At 38.1% G+C, this 20207-nt stretch overlaps 1 protein-coding gene across 4 annotated transcripts in view; it reads left to right on the forward strand.

Annotated features, from left to right (window-relative positions):
• Positions 1–20207, forward strand: part of VWA8 (von Willebrand factor A domain containing 8) — a 372743-nt gene that overhangs the window by 109468 nt on the left and 243068 nt on the right. For all 4 annotated transcript variants that reach the window (XM_044926848.2, XM_025263046.3, XM_044926849.2 and 1 more), the window contains exons 15-19: positions 4429–4597; positions 7167–7244; positions 11693–11808; positions 14598–14704; positions 19103–19209. In XM_044926848.2, the coding sequence (XP_044782783.2) occupies positions 4429–4597; positions 7167–7244; positions 11693–11808; positions 14598–14704; positions 19103–19209 (577 nt within the window). The remainder of the gene's footprint in view (positions 1–4428; positions 4598–7166; positions 7245–11692; positions 11809–14597; positions 14705–19102; positions 19210–20207) is intronic.

The following is a 20207-nucleotide window of genomic DNA, read 5'->3' on the forward strand; positions in this document are numbered from 1 at the left end:
TTATACACAAATGCATCACATGTTTGATACAAGAATGCACCTTCTCTCAAAAACTCATTCAAGGCCAGATTTAGACTAGCTGCTCTGCTCTTAATGAAAAACCATTATTCTCACTTATCACTTATCTCTGTTTTGTCCTTGCCAACAAAGGTCTTCAAAAAGTTTCTTGCAGTGATGGTTATTAACAACAGCAATACATTTATCTATTTAACTATTTACTTATCTGTCACACTAGACATTGTGTGGTATAAAGATGAAGTAGGAATTTGCTTTGCTACGTTGCAAAGCAGGAGAAATGTGGACTGTGTACAGACTTGCATAACCTCCAGGTTCTGAGTTGGAACAATAGTATTACAGTGTGAAAGGCCAGTTACAAAATCCTTTTTCAGTTCATGATTAATATCGTTATAAAAACCTTCTATGTTATTGTTTCAAGTTTTTTTAACATACACATTTGACAGAAATGTAGCATATAATTTCTGTCAGAAGATAGAAATTTATTGAAGTTTTGGTTTTATTAATAGCTTTGTAATTCCAATATACAAATATATATTCACAGTGTGCAGTTTGATAATTTTTATATTTTATACACCTGTGAAACTGCCAGCACAGTCACGAGAGCAAGTACCTCCACGGTCTCCAAAGTGCCGTCGGACCCTTTTTAATCCTTCTCACCACCCCCTCTCACCCCAGGAAACTGCTCCCTGTTAGTCTATATAACGTGCATTTTCTCAGTTCAATTCAGTTGCTCTGTTGTGTCCGACTCTTTGTGACCCCATGGATGGCAGGCCTCCCTGTCCATCACCAACTCCTAGAGTTTACTCAGACTCATGTCCGTTGAGTTGGTGATGCCATCCAGCCATCTCATCCTCTGTTGTCCCCTTCTCCTCCTGCCTTCAATCTTTCCCAGTATCAGGGTCTTTTCCAATGAGTCAGCTCTTTGCATCAGGTGGCCAAAGTATTGGAGTTTCAGCTTCAGTCTCAGTCCTTCCAATGAATATTCAGGACTGATTTCCTTTAGGATGGACTGATTTCCTTTAGGATGGACTGGTTGGAGCTCCTTGCAGTCCAAGGGATTCGCAAAAGTCTTCTCCAACACCACAGTTCAAAAGCATCAATTCTTCGGCGCTGAGCTTTCTTTATAGAAAATTTTCTATATGCATTTTTCTAGAGCTTTATATAAATGTATTTGCACAGTATGTGTTCTTTGGGTCTGGCCTCTCAGCATAATTATTTTGAGATATTCCATGCTGTTGTATACCAATAATTAATTTCCTTTTTATTGTTGAGAAGCATTGGAAAGTATTTTACTTTCTAAAAACTTTTACTGATGCCCCCAAACAAACATATTGGCCCCAATATTTTAAGCCTTTGTAAAAGATCTTTCTGCTTTAAAGTTTTTTAATCTTTATGAAATGATATCTATTTATCTGAAGTTAATCTGTATCTTTAGTTTCAATTGCTATTTGTTGTTAAATTCTAGTAAAATTGAAGTTAACCTTGATTTAAAATTTTCATAGTGCATGTTTCCTAATTCTCAATTATTTATTACTTCTTCAGCCTTTCTATTACCCACCAGCATGTCAGATCACGGGGCTTCCCACGTAACACTAGTGGTAAAGAACCCACTCGCAATGCAGGAGACGTAAGAGATGTGGGTTTGATCCCTGGGTTTGAATATTCCCTGTAGAAGGGCATGGAAATCCACTCCAGTCTTCTTGCCTGGAGAATTCCATGGACAGAGGAGCCTGGTGGGCTACTGTCCGTAGGATCGCACAGAGTCGGTCATGACTGAAGAGACTTAGCACACACGCATGCGTGTCATATCACATCTGGAAGTACATGGCCTGTCCTCAGGCGTGCTCTGCTCTCTAACTTTCAGACTCAGAGAATGTAACATCATCAGAAAACAACTTTCCATATGACCTGTTTATATGTGAGGAAGCCTTTGAGGAGAACTTAACAAGCAAACAGGTCCTTCTCTTCCTGTTATTTAGCAGTTGGCTGTTTTTATAGTCAGCTTATATTAATACTTATTTTCCTGACACATCAGCTATCATCAGAAACTGCCCCCTTTAAACTTGGCCCACTCACTTGGGTACCCTGCTAGAGTGTGTGTGTGTGTGTGTGTGTGTGTGTGTGTGTGTGTGTGTATGTGTGCGCATGCTCAGCTGTGTCAGACTCTGTGACCCCATGGTCTGTAGCCCACCAGGCTTCTCTGTCTGTGGAAGTTTCTCGGCAAGATTACTGGAGTGGGTTGTTGCTACTTCCTACTGCAGGGGATCTTCCCAACCCAGGGACAGAACCTGCTTTTGTTAGGTCTCCTGCATGAGTAGGCAGGTTCTTTACCACTAGCACCACCGGGGAAGCCACCCTGCTGGAGTCCATACCAAAAAGCAAGCCACAGTGTACCTCATAAGCAATGACCATCTCCATGTTTAAGTTAAAACCAGCCTGGCTTGCTTTCATGTTAGTTGTTCTAGGCCTGAATCTACAGTGTACCTGTGGCACTTGCTTCTTCGCCTGTTGGTTTAAGGATGGCAATTGAAATTCCCTTGCTTGTTGGATTTTGGTTTTGTTTTTTCCCTACTTTAGTGTCCTCACCATCTTGAGTGTAAAACTACATCTGCAGCTTTAATTCTGAGCAAAGCACAAATAAGCAGGCTCTGTCTCTCCCACCTTCTTTTGTCCCAGCTAGGAGAGAAGAGGATCAAAGATGAATCCAACATCTGTTGCTGGGCCCTGCGGCAGACTTTCTGGATTATGGCAAACCACTTAACAGAAGTGGAAAATGGAATAATCTTCTCTTTTCAGATCATAGAATTCTGTCTGTCCAGGTTTTGTTGTGTGACTGTAGTTTCTAGCAATCCTGAGTGATCATGCCGTCCTTAGGACTCTCAAGTCATTATCTGTGTTGTTATCCTTTTCTCTTTCTAGTACAACTCCTTTGGACAAATCATCCCCATGCTATGCTTGAATATCTATAAATAAGTCTCTCCCCCTGACCCTACCTACCAAAATGAAATGGTATTTAGTAGCTTTTATGAACTCACCCAGACGTTTCATATGACCATTCCTATAAACTGCTTTTCCCCAGCTTACAAATCATTACAAATGATGCTGTGGCCCTCTAAAATTCTAAATCGTACTGTCAAGGACTCAGTGAACCTTCCTGTTGTATTGAGGGGACTTGTTTTGATCTGAAATCTTCCGAGTATTTATCTGATTCTCTCTACACATGTCTTATCTCCTGATATTCTCGCTGCCCAACCATGTAACTGTTGAGTTCTATCATAATAGTTGGTGGCAATGAAGAAATGCCATTTAGGTCCCTTTATTTTCTTTTTTCTGAAGATCTTGGCAGGTGTTTGAGTTTCGTTTCTTCTTTCTCAACAAGGATGATATAACCCGCAAAAGGTCTATTTGCACTACAGTTTTGAGAATTGATAAGAACTGATATTACTCATGATTAGATCATGATAAAGGGTTTCTATTTCTAGCTCCTTCTTCTAAAACTACTCAAGTTCATTTCATAAACCATGGGAAATCTTATCTTATATATTTACATCTTCAGATTCCCTAACAGGGATTTATCAAAGAGATCACTGTAAAAATCACATTGTTTCCTATTAAATGACAAAAGAGTGAATTACATGGAAGTTCACTTTTCTCCACCTTTTAAAGACCTAAGTATTCTTATTGCCAATCCAAATTTAAATTTTAATCAGATCCCCTATGCTACTTAAATTTTCTACATTGTAAAAAGTCTCTTCATCCTGAATAATGTTTCTTGGTCTTTCTATGACTGACATAGAAGTTCCTTGCAAGACAGGAGATTTTGAACAAAGACAGGGGACCTATGTAATGAGTATGAACTGTTTGGGGTTATGTTTCAAGGGACTACTGGGGTTCCCTTGTGGTTCAGCTGGTAAAGAATCTGCCTGTAATGTGGGAGACCTGGGTTCATTCCCTGGGTTGGGAAGATCCCTTGGAGAAGGGAAAGGCTACCCACTCCAGTATTCTGGTCTGGAGAATTCCATGGACTGTATCATCCATGGGGTCACGAAGAGTCGAACACGACTGAGTGACTTTCACCTTCACTTTTTTCTTCAAGGGACTATGGAGTAAATTTATTGTAGGTATAACAACATATCCAAAAACATGGATTCATGTTTTCCAAAACAGCGAATCATGCCAGCGATGGAGTTTCATCAGTTGACATGGTACATCATATATTAACCTTTGGTAATTCTCCTTTTGTTTTAATCTTAGGTTTTTAGAATGTCCTGACCTTTGTTTTTCCAGAGCTTGTTCTTTGGGTAATAGTTTTATCTGTACCATAGTCTTATTATTGCCTAGGCTTTAGCTACTGTGACCTAATTTCTGACACAAAAGGTTATGCTTAAAAAGCTTTTTTTTCCCTTTTAGATCGATTTTTCCTGTTCACCCCTCCTTCAGAATCATCGCCTTGGCAGAACCCCCTGTTATTGGAAGCACGACACAGCAGTGGCTGGGGCCAGAATTCTTAACCATGTTCTTTTTCCATTACATGAAACCACTTGTCAAAAGTGAAGAAATCCAAGTGATTAAGGAAATGGTAAGAGTGAGGCCAGCACAAGCCTGTTGCCTTCAGTTACTCTCTTTTTAAGGCATTTTTGACACCTGCTTGAGCAGAGTTGGATATTTTTGGCTTTTTCTCACTGTTTATTTCCAAATTTCCTTATAAAATGGTTCTCAGACGTCAACACTTTTCAGGATCATCTGGAGGGCTTGTTAACTTACAGATCGCCGAGCCAGTGATTCTGGGATGGAAATGAGAATTTACATGTCTTAAGTACTCAGGCGATGCTGATGCTGTTGGTCTGGGACCACACCTTAAGAACCAGGCATTTGGGCTGTCTCTCCATTTTCCTCCTGTGGAGCCAGTTTGGGGATTCTTTTTCCTTTTAGATTCAACCAAAGGTGACTATTTAAAGCCCCTACTAAAAGGGGTGGTGGTGGTGGTTTAGCCGCTAAGTCGTGTCCAACTTTCAATGAGCCCATTGACTGACGCCCACAAGGCTCCTCTGTCCGTGGGATTTCCCAGGCAGGAATATTAGAGTAGGTTGCCATTTCCTTCTCCAACTACAAGAGGAGGCCAAATATATTTTAGTTCCATAGGTTTTGTAGAAAATCCTAGGTATTTCTGGTCCCCTTGGGATTGTAATATAGCCTGTACTTAACTGGTTAGCTGTCTAGTGGCTTGTAGTGTTTGTAATCTCTTATTGTGGCATCTGCCTTAACCAAGCAGTGTGTTTAGCACTTTTGGAATTCTGGGACTTCACTGTTTAACGTAGTAGCAGTAGCCACATTAAATCAAATTTAAAAATTCAGTTGCTCAGTCTTACTTCAAATGGCCATGGCACGCCGATAGCATAAAGAATATTTCCATCATTGTAGAATGTTTTGCTAGACAGTACTATTCTAGATCACTAATAACTGCACTCATCCCCTTTGAAATATTTTATTTAATTTTAGGTCTTATGAGCATGATTGTGGATAAGGGTGTAGACTTTAAAGTCAAAAAACTTGCCTTTAAATGTCAGATCCACTACTTATTAGCTTCTGGATCTTGGGTAGATTACTCAACCATATTTTCTTCGTTTGATGATGGGGATGATACTACTTATTACATCACAGGGTTGATTTAAAGAATGAATGAGTATATATGGTATAGAGCTTTGAATTTTAAAAATTCCAATTACTTAAATGCCCAGAGAAACCATGAACATTTTGTTTCTGAAATTGTCATGTTATACCAATCATTGTTCTAACATCTCCTTCTACTCTTTTTAAGTTAAAATTTTAATTTTTTTATTAAGTAAAATTTTCTTATTATCAATTCAAATACATAATAAACTCAGTGTACTTAAAAGCAGTCAATGTATGTTTCCAGGCAACTGTTCTTTACATTTCATTGATAAGTAGATCATGCCCCTCAGGTATGTGGGGATTTTTTTCATATTTATTTTACTGAAATACAGTTGATTTACAATGTTGTGTTAGTTTCTGCCATACAGCAAAGTGATTCAGAAATGCATATGTGTGTATATGCATATATATATATATATATATATATATGTATGTATACATTCTTTTTCATGTTCTTTTCCATTATGGTTTATTACAGGTTGTAAAGTCCTTGAAAAAATGGACAGTTTGAGCATCTTCCCTTTATACAAGGATATATTAAGTCTCTTAGTAGACATAGGTGTAAGGTTGCTGCTAAATGAAGGAGTTTGGTTTCGTAAGAAAAATGCCTGAATTAGAGTTGAAGCTAACAGAAATGGATGTGATATATGAGAAGTTTCTTATGGGTGTACTATATGCCAGTTTTTAATTGGTTAGAGGTTCCTTTCAGTTTTATCATTGTGAAAGAATTGTAAATGAAGAATGGCCTGGTTTTACCTGATTCTTTTTTAAGTTGACGTATAGCTGACTTACAATGTTGTATTAATCACTGTACAGCAAAGTGACTCCGTTATACGTATTATATACGTTCTTTTTCATACTCTTTTTTATTCTGGTTTGTCACAGGCTGTTGAATACAGTTCTCTGGGCTGTACAGTAGGATTTGCTGTTTACCCATTCTATATATACCAGTTTGCATTTGCTGATCCTGAACTCCCAATTCACCCCTTCCCCCCTCTTCCCCACCCCTCCTTCCCTTCCCTCCTCCCCGCTCTAGTCTATTCTCTATGTCTGTGATTCTGTTTCTATTTTTATAGATAGGTTTGTTTGTGTCATATTTTAGATTCCCCATATAAATGATATCATATGGTATTTGTCTTTCTCTTTCTGACTTCACTTCACTTAGTGTGATACTCTCCGGTCGCATCCATGTTGCTGCAAATGGCATTATTTTATTCTTTTTTATGGCTGAGTAGCATTTGATTGCATATATGTGTCACATCTTCTAGACCTGATTCTTAAAGAGAAAGCAGAGGCAAAAGTGTTTCCTGAGAAGATGAATAAGCAAATTTATCCACAGGTTAAGCATCATACCTATAATCAGAGACTTTATAAAAACATAATTTTAATATTATTTTATAAGTAGCCATAATTTCTGGTTGCTTGATCATATATCCCAATTTATTCTTTCTTTCCTTAATCCTCTCATAAAATAGGTCCCAGATATGCCTCCGGAAGCTTTGGACAAATTGTTGTCATTTACGCACAAACTCAGAGAGACACAGGATCCAACAGTAAGTCTGGGTTTTCTCCATGGAATTTTCTGTTGTTGACAGGCTGCTGCTTTATATTCTTAGAGTTCAGTGCTTTAAAATCTATTTTTTAAGCTGATAATTTTATCCCTTCTGCTATGCTTTCTCCTATGTGTATGTTACTGTTTCAATGGTTTTAACATTTTTTCCAGCTTCTCCTGGCTGGTGTCACAGAAAACAAGTTTTAGCTCTAGAGGAGTACCTAGGTGTTCCTGGAGCTTTGGCTCTACTCCACTGTCTCCTCTGCTGAGCAATCTCATGTATTCTTATGGCTTCAAGTATCACCTCTGTGTGGATGCCAACAACTTTATCTCTAGCTTCTAACTTCTCTTTCCTTGTTGATTCTCTATTTCTGATTCTGTTTATGTTTGGGATGGTATAGGGGAGAAAACTTTTCCCTTCTTCCTCTTTAAGTTCTTTCGGTGGCCTAAGAATTAAATTGACATGAGACTGTTTAAGAAGAGCAAAACAACAGTTTTAATTTTGTAGATGCAGGAGCCCCATAAAAATCTGAGACTTAAAGAAGTGACCAAAGCAGGCAGTGTTTATACCTTTTAGACAAAGAAACAATAAAATTGTGAAGAATTGACAATACAAAGACATTTGGGCTTGGGGTGGTAATTTCGTGAAAAAGAAACAAGGTTTGTTAATATAACCCTCTCAGCCCTAAATTCCCTGTTTCTGGTGCTAAGGATGCCTTCTAGCCTCCTAGTACAGGGAGGGTATTTTTTCATGGGTGGTTCCTGCTTTCAGGGAGACAAAGGAGGGTCAAAGTATCTTTTTTGTACCAACTATCTCCCATCCTGGTACCTGGCACATAGTAGAAAAGTTAACAAATGTTTGATGAATGCATGAATAAATTAATTAGTTATTAATTAATATGTTGTCCCTAGAGTTTTCTCTCCCAGAGAACATTACATTTTCATAAAAAATAATTCTTTAAGAGGAAAAAAAGAATATATTTTTAAATAAGTTTTTATCTTAAACCTCTAATATTTTTAAGCTGAATTGCTATTTTAATAATGTTAATCCAAAAAACCCTTGAGGTGTGCTCTTCAGTATGCTCATATCCTTACCTAAAACTGCAGTTAGAAGTTTGATATGATAAATGTTAAGTGTATTAGGGTTTTTAAATTAGATTCTCAATTTTTCGTTGGCAATAATGTGAGAGCAGAAACAGCCAAACCCTTTATTCAATGCTTAAGTGGCTCAACCTAAAGCTTCTTTCTGATTTAATACTGGATATTATTGTAAAGCATTTTCGTATTATTAACTGACTAAGTATTTTTCAAACTCAAGAGAAGTCCTTCTTGATCACTGGAATGAAATACGAAGCCCAAATTCAGTGTCATGTTTGGAATTAGACTAGAATATTTTAACCTGGAAAGTTACCATGTGGTTTAATGGGACTCTTGTCATAGAATCCTCTGGTTGGAGTCATTTGTCAAACATTTTCCACGATTAAAATAGCAATTTTTCACGGTCTCAAGTATTGAGTGGGAATTGCTAGGTCATATTTAACTTCTGACACTTTCAGTCATACTAGCTAAAACAATCTTATCCTTAATTCTTCCTACTGTTTCATATCTATCCATTGCCAAGTCCTTTGAAACATTTGTTTAATCCCTTCTCTGCTTTCTTATTGGGCTTCCCAGGTGGCTCAGTGGGAAAGAATCCTCCTGCCGATGCAGGAGACATGGATTCCATCCCTGGGTCAGTAAGATCCCCTAGAGGAGGAAATGGCAACCCACTCCAGTATTCTTGCCTGGAAAATCCCATGAACAGAGTAGCCTCATGGGCTACAGTCCATGGGGTCACCAAAAAAGTCGGACACGACTTAGCGGCTGAACAACAACTTCCTTCTTCTTGCAAGTAACCTTACTGTAGGACTTTATCTCTTCATAGTAAGTAATTGAAGTGCCTTTCTGATTCCTGCCTTAGTTCTTTGTCCTTCAACTACTTTGCCTATTACTGCCAGGTTAGTCTTTCTAAAACCATGTTACTGCTTTGCACATAGCACAGTCCTATTGCCTTTAGAAGAAATACCAACTCCTTAAGCGTAATTCATGGATCTTTGATATTTGGGAGTAAACTTTCCAGCAGGACCCTTTAGTAAAGCTGGGTTGCTTTCCTTACATTCTGCATGTATTTCTGTTCTTGTTGCTTTCCTCCCTTTGTTCACAGCATTTCTCCTACCCACTTGAACATTTTTAAGCCCCTATAGCAGTTGTCAAGTGCTCCACTTATTTTTGCATTAAATTATATGCTATTTTGAATTGCACTTTATGCTTTTTTATATTTAAATATTGTCTCTGTGTCTACAATGCAAATTTGTTGAACAAGTCTGAACCAAATGTTTTGCTTATGAAGTCCCTGAAACTTAGAATGTGTTTTTTAATAGAAAAAAGGGTATGTCATAAAAAGTGATCATGCTTCTAACCTAGTCCCCAAAGGAGTGTTTAATCCAAGTTGTAGCTGAAATATAATGCTAATAATAGCAGACCTGCATCTCATGGAGCTGTGAAATACATGAAGAAGGAGCAATACATTCTTTTTTTGCTGCCTTGGGAGGTGCAGAGATGACCTTAAGCAAAGTGTTAAAAGGAACAAATGTGTAGTGTAGTTTTAGCATCCTCCCACCATCCATTCTGGATCCTTTGTTAATTTGATAGAGTCCCCTTTCCCTTTCCTCAGGGGCTCAGGGCCACTTAACTGCCCTGGTCAGACTCAGTGACATTTCACCCTGGCCTCTTCGGCCCCTCTCCCATCCCAGAGGACCAGTTTCTTTAAAAGTTCTCCTCTTGATTTAAAACTACTATCTTCTAATGCTGCTGATCTACGTTAGGAACGAGGCCAGTAACAATCTGATGCATTAGATTTCTACTAACGTGTAGATCCCGTTCCCTATTAGATTTTTTTTTTTTCATTTTGAGGAAGCTGACTTTGAATAATAATTGCTGCTGTTTGTTGAGCACCCATATGTGTCTGACCTCTGCTAAGTGCTTTAGAATAATTTTCTAATTTAATCCTCATACTCATAACACTTAAAAGTGAGGGCTTTCTTATTGTCATTTTAAAGATGAGGAAATTGGGGCCTGAAGAGATTAAGTAACTTGCCAAAAATCACATAGCTAATAAATGGAAAGCTGATTTGTCTGACTCCAAAGCTTATAAAAAGCTTATAAACTTTACTATTGCATTAAGCTGTCTGCTAAGATAATTTCAAATTCAAGTCCACAAATGTTTATTGGTACTTAATGATGTCCTGAGCTCTTTACTAGCAGCTCTCTTAATGGGATTTGGGGAAGAATAAGAATATAAAGTAAAATTATTCTAACAGTGTAGGAGAAGGTTTCCCAACTGTAAGCTGCCACCCAGGTGATAACTGATTGACACCTCTGTGATCAGCAGCCTAAATTGTCCACAACTCCTTTTCTCTATTTCAGAAGCCAGATAATTACTTAAAGCTCAGAGCATTTTCTGGCTATCTTAACAGTTTCGCTTTGTATAAGCAGGGTGGGAGTGGAAATGAATGTGTGTGTGTTCATTCACTTAGTCCTGTCTGACTCTTTGTGACCCCATGGACTGTAGTCAGCCAGGTTCCTCTGCTGTGGGACTTTTCAGGTAAGAAAACTGGAGTAGGTTGTAACATCCTCCTCCAGGGGATCTTTCAGACCTAAAGATCAATCCCCCTTCTACTGTGTCTCCTGCTTTATAGGCAGATACCTTACCCACTGAGCCTTTGGGGAAGCCCCAGTTAGTTGTACATAAGGGCTATCCTTAATCAGGTTCAATCTGTACAATGTAACATCTTTCCTCTATCTAACCTCCTTCCCCTCCTCAGAAAAAAAGAAAAAAACAAAAAACACATGTATACACAGCACTTTATTTTTTTTTTAATTTTATTTTATTTTTAAACTTTACAATATTGTATTAGTTTTGCCAAATATCGAAATGAATCCGCCACAGGTATATCTGTGTTCCCTATCCTGAACCCTCCTCCCTCCTCCCTCCCCATACCCTCCCTCTGGGTCATCCCAGTGCACCAGCCCCAAGCATCCAGTATTGTGCATCGAACCTGGACTGGCGATTCGTTTCATACATGATATTATACCTGTTTCAATGCCATTCTCCCAATTCTCCCCACCCTCTCCCTCTCCCACAGAGTCCATAAGACTGATCTATACACAGCACTTTAATTTAATTTAATTAATAAATACTTTTCATGGATTTTTTTTTAAAAAGCTGTCTTTAAGGATGTTTTAAGTGTAAATTGGTTTTTGTTTATTTGTAATTCATTAACAGTAAGTGCATAGTTAAGTTTGGCCTTGTCATTCAGGAATAATGAATTCTGCGATGATATCCATCCAAAGGCACTTTCAGCAAGTTGAAACAGAACTCTTCACCAGCCTGTCTTTGCCTTTTGGTAGGCGCAATCACTGGCGGCGTCCCTTTCTACCAGACAGCTGTTGAGGATTTCTCGTCGGCTGTCACAGTACCCTAATGAGAACCTTCACAATGCTGTCACCAAAGCCTGTCTTTCCAGGTAACCATATTCTCCTTTCTCACTGAATCCAACTTTCTGGGTCTTTGCTAAAATAGTACATAGAAGTTTGATAGTCTGTGCTCAGGTCTGGAAAAAGTTATCAGTCTGAACATGTAGCTTTTTCAGCCTTGTATGCAGTGTTCCCCTTCATTATCTTCAGTTCAGTTCAGTTCAGTTGCTCAGTCATGTCCAACTCTTTGCAACCCCATGAATCGCAGCACGCCAGGCCTCCCTGTCCATCACTAACTCCTGGAGTTTACTCAGACTCACGTCCATCGAGTCAGTGATGCCATCCAGCCATCTCATCCTCTGTCGTCCCCTTCTCCTCCTGCCCCCAATCCCTCCCAGCATCAGGGTATTTTCCAATGAGTCAACTCTTTGCATGAGGTGGCCAAAGTATTGGAGTTTCAGCTTCAGCATCAGTCCTTCCAATGAACACCCAGGACTGATCTCCTTTAGGATGGACTGGTTGGATCTCCTTGCAGTCCAAGGGACTCTCAAGAGTCTTCTCCAACACCACAGTTGAAAAGCATCAATTCTTTGGTGCTCAGCTTTCTTTATAGTCCAACTCTCACATCCATACATGACCACTGGAAAAACCATAGCCTTGACTGGACGGACCTTTACTTAGGCATAATAAAAAAGAGATTTTTATACATGATAAAGCTAAGTTATGTACTCAGATCAGACAGTAGTGAATAAGGAAAAGTAGGTTTGGCATTTGAATGCTGGTTCGTTGTCTAATGAGAGAGAGGTCTTAAGCATTACACATGGCACTTCCTAAACTTGCACTGGAGCTTTCCATGCAGGGTAGTATGACATGTCCTGTTGCCCAAGTATGAAAAAACTAGCATCTTCTCAGTCTACTATTGTTTCTACTACTACTATTTTTCATACTTGTTTGGAAATTATTTTAAACACTGACATAGAATTTCCTTACAGAATCATGCTTAAAACAGTAGTTAGAAAAGATTAATAACACCATCCAATCGACTTGAAGATTTCTTTTAGACTCTTTTCACATGATCTTTTAATTATTTTTCTGGTGGTTATAACTGTTGTCCATTCATTCCTTGATACATTAGAGGAATTAAAAGAGAAACTGTATTCAGCTTAGGAAAATCTCTTAACTGCCCTCTATACATTTTCAACTTAGTGGACAGTTTTCTTGTAGTAAAAGCAAGTTCCTTGTGTTGCAACTTCAGTTTGTTCTGTGGTGAAATGAGGCTAAAGTGAGGCTCGTTTCCAGTGCTTTGGAGTAATTCTTTGAATAACTAATAATCATGAGAAATAATAAAGTTGATTCTCTTAAGTAGACAATTCAACTTCTAAATGAAAATTAGAAAAAAATGCTTCAATTGCCTATTTTTTAGGGTCATGAGCTGAATAAAATACATACAGAAAGATAGATTTATTATCTAGCCAGTGTTTTCTTAGTCAGAACTATGTTATAGTTAATAGAAGTAAATAGTCAATGCTAAGTAATACAAAGAGTTTCAAAGCCTAAGGGAAAGTAATACTTTGGAATGAATGAAACAATCATACACAAAGCATTTTAGAGGCCATTCTAGTGAGTAGACCGTGAAAACGTACCAGTTCACTTTGAGTCTAGTATAATCATGATACCTAAACCAGACAAGAATAATATATGAAAGGAAAATTATAAATTGCATTCATGGAATGTGTACAGAAATCCTAAATGAAATACTAACAAACCAAATGTAGATATATATTGTATATAATTTATCCATATAAATAAATTATGAGCAACCTGGAGTTACCTCAAGAATGTGAAGAAATTTCAATATTCTTTTTTTAAATTTACCATATTAGCATGAATGAGTGAGAGTGAAGTCACTCAGTCAAGTCTGACTCTTTGCAACCCCATGGACTGTAGCCTGCCAGCCTCTCCATCCATGGGATTTTCAGGCAAGAATACTGGAGTCAGTTGCCATTTCCTTCTCCAGGAGATATTCCCGACTTAGAGATTGAACCCGGGTCTCCTGCGCTGCAGGCAGACTCTTTACTGTCTGAGCCACAAGGGAAAGCCTATTAACACATTACATATTAACATATTACTGAGAAAAATTTTCATTTTAATAAATCATTAAAAAGGGTTTGATAGAACTCAGCAGCCAAACTTGAAAACAAACCAAAGCAGAAGTAAACAAACAATATGCTTAGCTAACCATGAGTCAAAGAGGCGTTCTTAATCTGGTAAAGGGTAGGCCCTAAAATCTTATAGCAAACATTCTTAGGATATATTGCTTTATGGAGTTAGGAACTAAACAAGAATGTTGCCTCTTGTACTTTTAGACTAGCTAAAAGTTATATGATTAGCTACATAAAAAAATTCAAGAGAAGCTTCATGTAAACTACATTTTAGAACAGTTGGAATATAGTGATATTACTTATACACCCAAGTCAGTGATATTCCTATCCATATATTCCAGTAAAAATCAATAAAGAAGTCGAATTTTTAAAAAAAATAATGCCATTCAAAATAATAATAGAAAGCTTTGCAAACCTAAGAATAAATTTAATGAGTGGCATATAATGCTTTAATGGAAAAAAGCATAAATCTCTATTAAAAGTTGTAAAAGATTGCTGTGGGAAATGGGATACTATAGTATGTTCAGAAAACAGAAGATTTAAGTATTCTCAAGCTGTTTTTTCACAGATCAAGACGGATCATCCTTAATTGGTCATGTGTCTGTCTAAGTGTCAGAAGATATTTTGGAATCATAGAAAGCTTTGACTTTATCAATCCATCCTTCCCACCCGACCAGGTTTTTACCAAGCCTTGCAAGGTCAGCATTAGAAAAAAATCTGGCAGATGCTGCAATAGAAATAAGCACTGATAATAGTCCAGAGTCTGAATTGGAGGATTACAAATGTAAGTATTTGAATCGTTTCTCTTTTAAGTGAATTATTAAACATTTGTATTATTTATTACGTGTGTGTGTGTGTATGAAAATTGCTGAGTTGTGTCCAACTCTTTACATCCCCATGGACTGTAGCCTGCCAGGCTCCAAGGAATCTCCATGGAATTCTCCAGGCAAGAATACTGGAGAGGGTTGCTGTTGCCTTCTCTAGGTTATCTTCCCAACCCAGGAATAGAACTGAGGTATCCTGTGTTGCAGGCAGATTCTTTACCATCTGAGCTACATATTATTATATTAATAATAATGTAATAAATTATTATTATTATTATTTCAGTTAAAAATGTTTTTGATCTCCACCCATTTTGTTTCACGTATTGTGTTGAAGAATCTTTTATTTAAAAAAAGTTTCCTTTTTTTCAGTGCATAACAGATGTAGGTCCTCCCCCAAGAGGTCACAATTGACATGAATATTAAAAGCTCAGAGAATTCCTACTGTAAATAAACATGTAACTTTGCTTGACCTTTTATTTCAAGGGTATTTCACCATAGGACCTAGCGTTCTGTTCTCTTCGCACATTTACATTTTGGGGACCACCAGTGTCCTACAGGACATGTTTGGGAAACTGCCTAGGTTGATGTAGACTAAAATAATATTCTGAGTATCACTTCATGCCTTCTTACTCCTTTTATTTCTACCTGATTGTCTTTTGTGCTACTTTTATTTTGGATAGCCATAAGTAAAATTTGAGTTTAGGAGAGGTTTAGATCTTTCTGTAAAAGTGCCCTGTTCTTCATTTAGAGCACAAAGACAGGTTCTCTGTTTTTTAAGGGTCATTAACTGTCTTATAAAAATATCCAATGTGTGATCACTCTCTTAAAGGGACTTATTGTGACTTTCTTTGCAGTAGATGTTTTTAATAGTTGATGCACTGGAACGAGAACTTTATATTAAGGAGATAAGGTGATTTTTTTACAGTAAAACTATAAACTCAATATACTGATGGATCTGGCTACAGAAACGCAGAGACGACTCAGAGACAGAATAACTCTGGGACTTGGAGATTCATAACAGCACTTGATTGAATCCGTCAACATATCCAAAAAAAAAAAAAGAAAAAAGATTGCATCATTCAAATAATAGATTGTTTAGTCTCAGTAATAAGCCAGTGCTGGCAGTTCCCATCTAAGCCTTGTGTAGGAAGGAGATAAGGAAACTAAGAGACTTTTGACTTATCTGGTCCCATTCATCTTTAATATCTTCTTTCTTGTAGAGAATTCCTGTAATTTATCCTCCTGTTCAGAGGATGAGGTTCACAAAACAGCCTTCTGATAAGGATTTAGCTTTCCATGCAAGTCTCCTTCTGATTAAAATGCTGATATAGAAACCATATATCATGTAGTCTATATGAAATTTTCCATTTTCATTGCAATGTAATATATTGCAGTTCTGGCTTTATATATCAATTTCTGTATAGATAAAAATATATGTCTTTAACATTCTCCTGGGAATTGGGTGTGCCCTCTGTTGTAAGGATAAAATCAGATTTTGAGCCTACCAGACTGAGGACCTTGACACATTTACCAAATTAATGCCATCCCAAGAGATTTCTTAGAAGCCTGCTAGTCATCTTTCTACCAGGGAAGTACTATCATCACCATTCTCTGAGTGCCTTTCCCTTTTCTAGCTTGAAATTTTAGCGATAAACATTAGCTGAGTTATTTAAATTTTCTTAAAGTCCTAAATCTACTGAATAGGTATCTTTCATAAACTAAGCCATGCTACTGCTACTCTAAGTCACTTCAGTTGTGTCCGACTCTGTGCGACCCCATAGGCGGCAGCCCACCAGGCTCCCCCATCCCTGGGATTCTCCAGGCAAAAACACTGGAGTGGGTTGCCATTTCCTTCTCCAGTGCATGAAAGTGAAAAGTGAAAGTGAAGTCGCTCAGTCGTATCCGACTCTTAGCAACCCCATGGACTTCAGCCCACCAGGCTCCTCCACCCATGGGATTCTCCAGGCAAGAGTACTGGAGTGGGGTGCCATTGCAAACTAAGCCATCAGATCAGATCAGTCGCTCAGTCGTGTCCGACTCTTTGCGACCCCATGAATCGCAGCACGCCAGGCCTCCCTGTCCATCACCAACTCCCGGAGTTCACTCAGACTCACATCCATCGAGTCAGTAATGCCATCCAGCCATCTCATCCTCTGTCGTCCCCTTCTCCTCCTGCCCCCAATCCCTCCCAGCATCAGGGTCTTTTCCAATGAGTCAACTCTTCACATGAGGTGGCCAAAGTACTGGAGTTTCAGCTTTCTCATCATTCCTTCCAAAGAACACCCAGGGCTGATCTCCTTCAGAATGGACTGGTTGGATCTCCTTGCAGTCCAAGGGACTCTCAAGAGTCTTCTCCAACACCACAGTTCAAAAGCATCAATTCTTCGGCGCTCAGCCTTCTTCACCGTCCAACTCGCACATCCATACATGACCACAGGAAAAACCATAGATGGTATCAAATGCTGTTTGAACCTGAAGTAACGTGTCATCTCAGCATACAAGTATGTAGTAAATTCACTGCCACAGTCCTTGTCTTTCCCTTTATAGTTTTATATAGGGTCTATTTCAGAGACCTGATGGACTTCCTGGTGGCTCAGACGGTAAAGCGTCTGCCTGCAATGTGGGAGACCTGGGTTTGATCTCCGGGTCAGGAAGATCTCCTGGAGAAGGAAATGGCAACCCACTCCAGTACTCTTGCCAGGAAAATCCCATGGACGGAGGAGCCTGTTAGGCTACCGTCCATGGGGTCGCAAAGGGTCAGACACAACTGAGCAACTTCACTTTCTTTCTTTCAGAGACCTGAAAGTAGTAAGTAAATAGTAAATTCTTGGTGTGGCAGATCATGGTTTTCTCTGCTAATAGAACTTGTGAATGAAAGGAAATGGCAAGGAGCTATTGGAGGGAGAGGTCTACTGTGTTTTGGCAAATGTGTAGCACTCGGTGGTGATTCAACAGGCTGGGAGTGTAATTATTTAAACTTCAGAATTGTTCATGGTACTCCATAGAAGCAAATATTGGTTTCTCTCCTTGTTTTTCAAAGTGCTCTAGCACAAAAATAGCCAATTTTAAAGAGAAGGGAGAAAAGATGGGACAGTTGCCTAAGACATTGTAATTGTCCACCTGCTTGCTCAGGTATATCTACAGGATGAAATTTATTTGGACATCACACTGCAGAAAGAACATCGTTGTTATTGTCATTTAGTTGCTAAGTCATGTCTGACTCTTCGCCACCCTGTGGACTGTAGCCCACCAGGCTTCTGTCCATGGGATCTCCCTGGCAAGAACACTGGAGTGGGTTGCCATTTCCTTCTCCAGGAGGTTTTCCTGACCCAGGGTTCCCATGTCTCCCTGCTTTGCAGATGGATTCTTTACCGCTAAGCCGCCTGGGAAGCCCAGAAAGAACAGCATCCTATACTAAATTCTGTTTTTAGCTCTACCCATACTAGCTGGGTGATTTTAAGCAAATTATTTAATTCGTGTTCTTCTTAGCTTCCTTATAGTTCTTGTCTCCTTGTTAAGAGATTTACATGAAATCATGTGAGAAAACAATGAGCCGAAGCTGAGGTCTGGCACATGGAAGGTCCTCAGTAAATAAGAGCGTCTATTCTGGTCAATATGACCACAACAACTGAAACTGCTATGTTATTATCATGGACCTTCAAATGTGACATGCAGTGAGTCTCTGTCTCTCCTTACACATGTGAGATATGTCCCCTGACTTGAAGAAATTTATAGCTTCGTTTCATGGCTTTAAGGAGCTCATTTTCTATTCTAGACCAGCTATTTAAAGCAAATAGGGAACAATACAATGTAATCATCACGGAACCACTGTAGGACCTGTGGTGCTTATTGGAAGTACAGATCTGGGCTTTCCTAAAACCAGTGGTTTGAAAGGTCTGGGGTCAGTTCCTCTGTATTTTTGACTAGAGCTCTAGGGGATTCTTCTATGGGTTCTAAAAAAAAAAAAAAAAAAAGATTATATTCATGGTACTTTGGAATTTTCAAATGTACGTATTTTAGAGTCTCTGACCAAACAGCTCATACAGGTGCCTTGACTGAGTTCTGGGTTTTTCCATTCTCAATCTTATCTATATGTTGCTTGCTCCATATGTTGTTTTAAATAAAATTTTTGATATTTTGAAACATCTTCAGCCTTTTTTGTAGAGCTTTTAAGATTTTTTTGCAAAGCTATAATGTTTTATTACTACCTTCAAGCTTATTTTTTTAGATGTTAGATTAAAATTCCTTGATGAGCTTACAAAATGTTAAAGATGCTATATTGTATCCTGTTCAGGCTGGACTTGGCTTCTCTGAGGACAGGCCTATGAGTAATTCTCTGTCCTATGTGAAATGTTTAGGTGAAGTCTCTTCTGGATCTCTGAGGATTGGCACGGTTAGCGCACCAATCTATAATGCCCACGAGAAAATGAAAGTGCCTGATGTTTTGTTCTATGACAACATCCAGGTAAGATCAGGATTTTGCAATCATGGGTAATTAAATCGCCTCTTACACTGTGGTAATTAACTCCAATTCAAGTATAACTGATGTCTATGTTTGTAATCTGCTAAGTCGCAAAGAGTCGGACACGACTGAGTGACTGTACTGAACTGAACTGAACTGAAGTTTCATTCAGATGTTGCGAAAAGAGGTGTTGAAACATCTTTTATTAGTGCATTGTAAAGTTATGAATTCTTTCCAAAGTTACTTGAGAATGGAAAGAGTTGCTGCAATGATTAAAGTAATAAATTTTATGTGCACACATAACTACACTTTAAGTAAAATGAATATATTATTAAATTAAAAACAAAAAGCACTTGTATTCATTCTCCTGCATTTTTGTTAGTTAAATCATTTCAAGTTATTGAAAGGATGTATCCTATGTATTCTTTTCCTCATGTTTCTTTCCCTTTTCTGAAAATGCCTAGTATTTTTCTATTCTTTACTTTTTAAAATCTTTTTTCAGTGGACCAGAGTAGACAAATTTCCACTTGTATATGGTGCTTCCACTAAGACACAGAAATAAGTGTGTGCCCAGAAAGCTGTATTATAGATGTTCACTTTAATAAGAAATTTTTCCAGAGAAAATTATTCATAATATAAAAGGATTTTTTCTTTTCCAGATTTTCTGTCATGTGGTCATATATTTATTTTATAATATAAAACATACTTAAATATTTCTCTAATATTTGGCCACCAATTTGCATATATATTATAATCCCACGTTTACAAATTATGTTTGAAGTACTTCTTGCCATTTTCTCTATATTAAGGAATTAGAGAATTAAAGTATTTTTATCTGCCATTCCCCAATTCTGATTGTTGTCCTAATTTATATCCCTACATTATATTAACAATAAAAGGTATCTAGGCAAATTCTTCTTTCTCCATTAAAGTCTTGATTAAATATTTTTGAAGTCTGTCCAAATTATAATTACCCATGACATAGCGAAAGGCATAGCCTG

The sequence above is a fragment of the Bubalus bubalis genome, chromosome 13 (genome assembly GCF_019923935.1).
Source record: "Bubalus bubalis isolate 160015118507 breed Murrah chromosome 13, NDDB_SH_1, whole genome shotgun sequence".
NCBI lineage: Eukaryota > Metazoa > Chordata > Mammalia > Artiodactyla > Bovidae > Bubalus > Bubalus bubalis.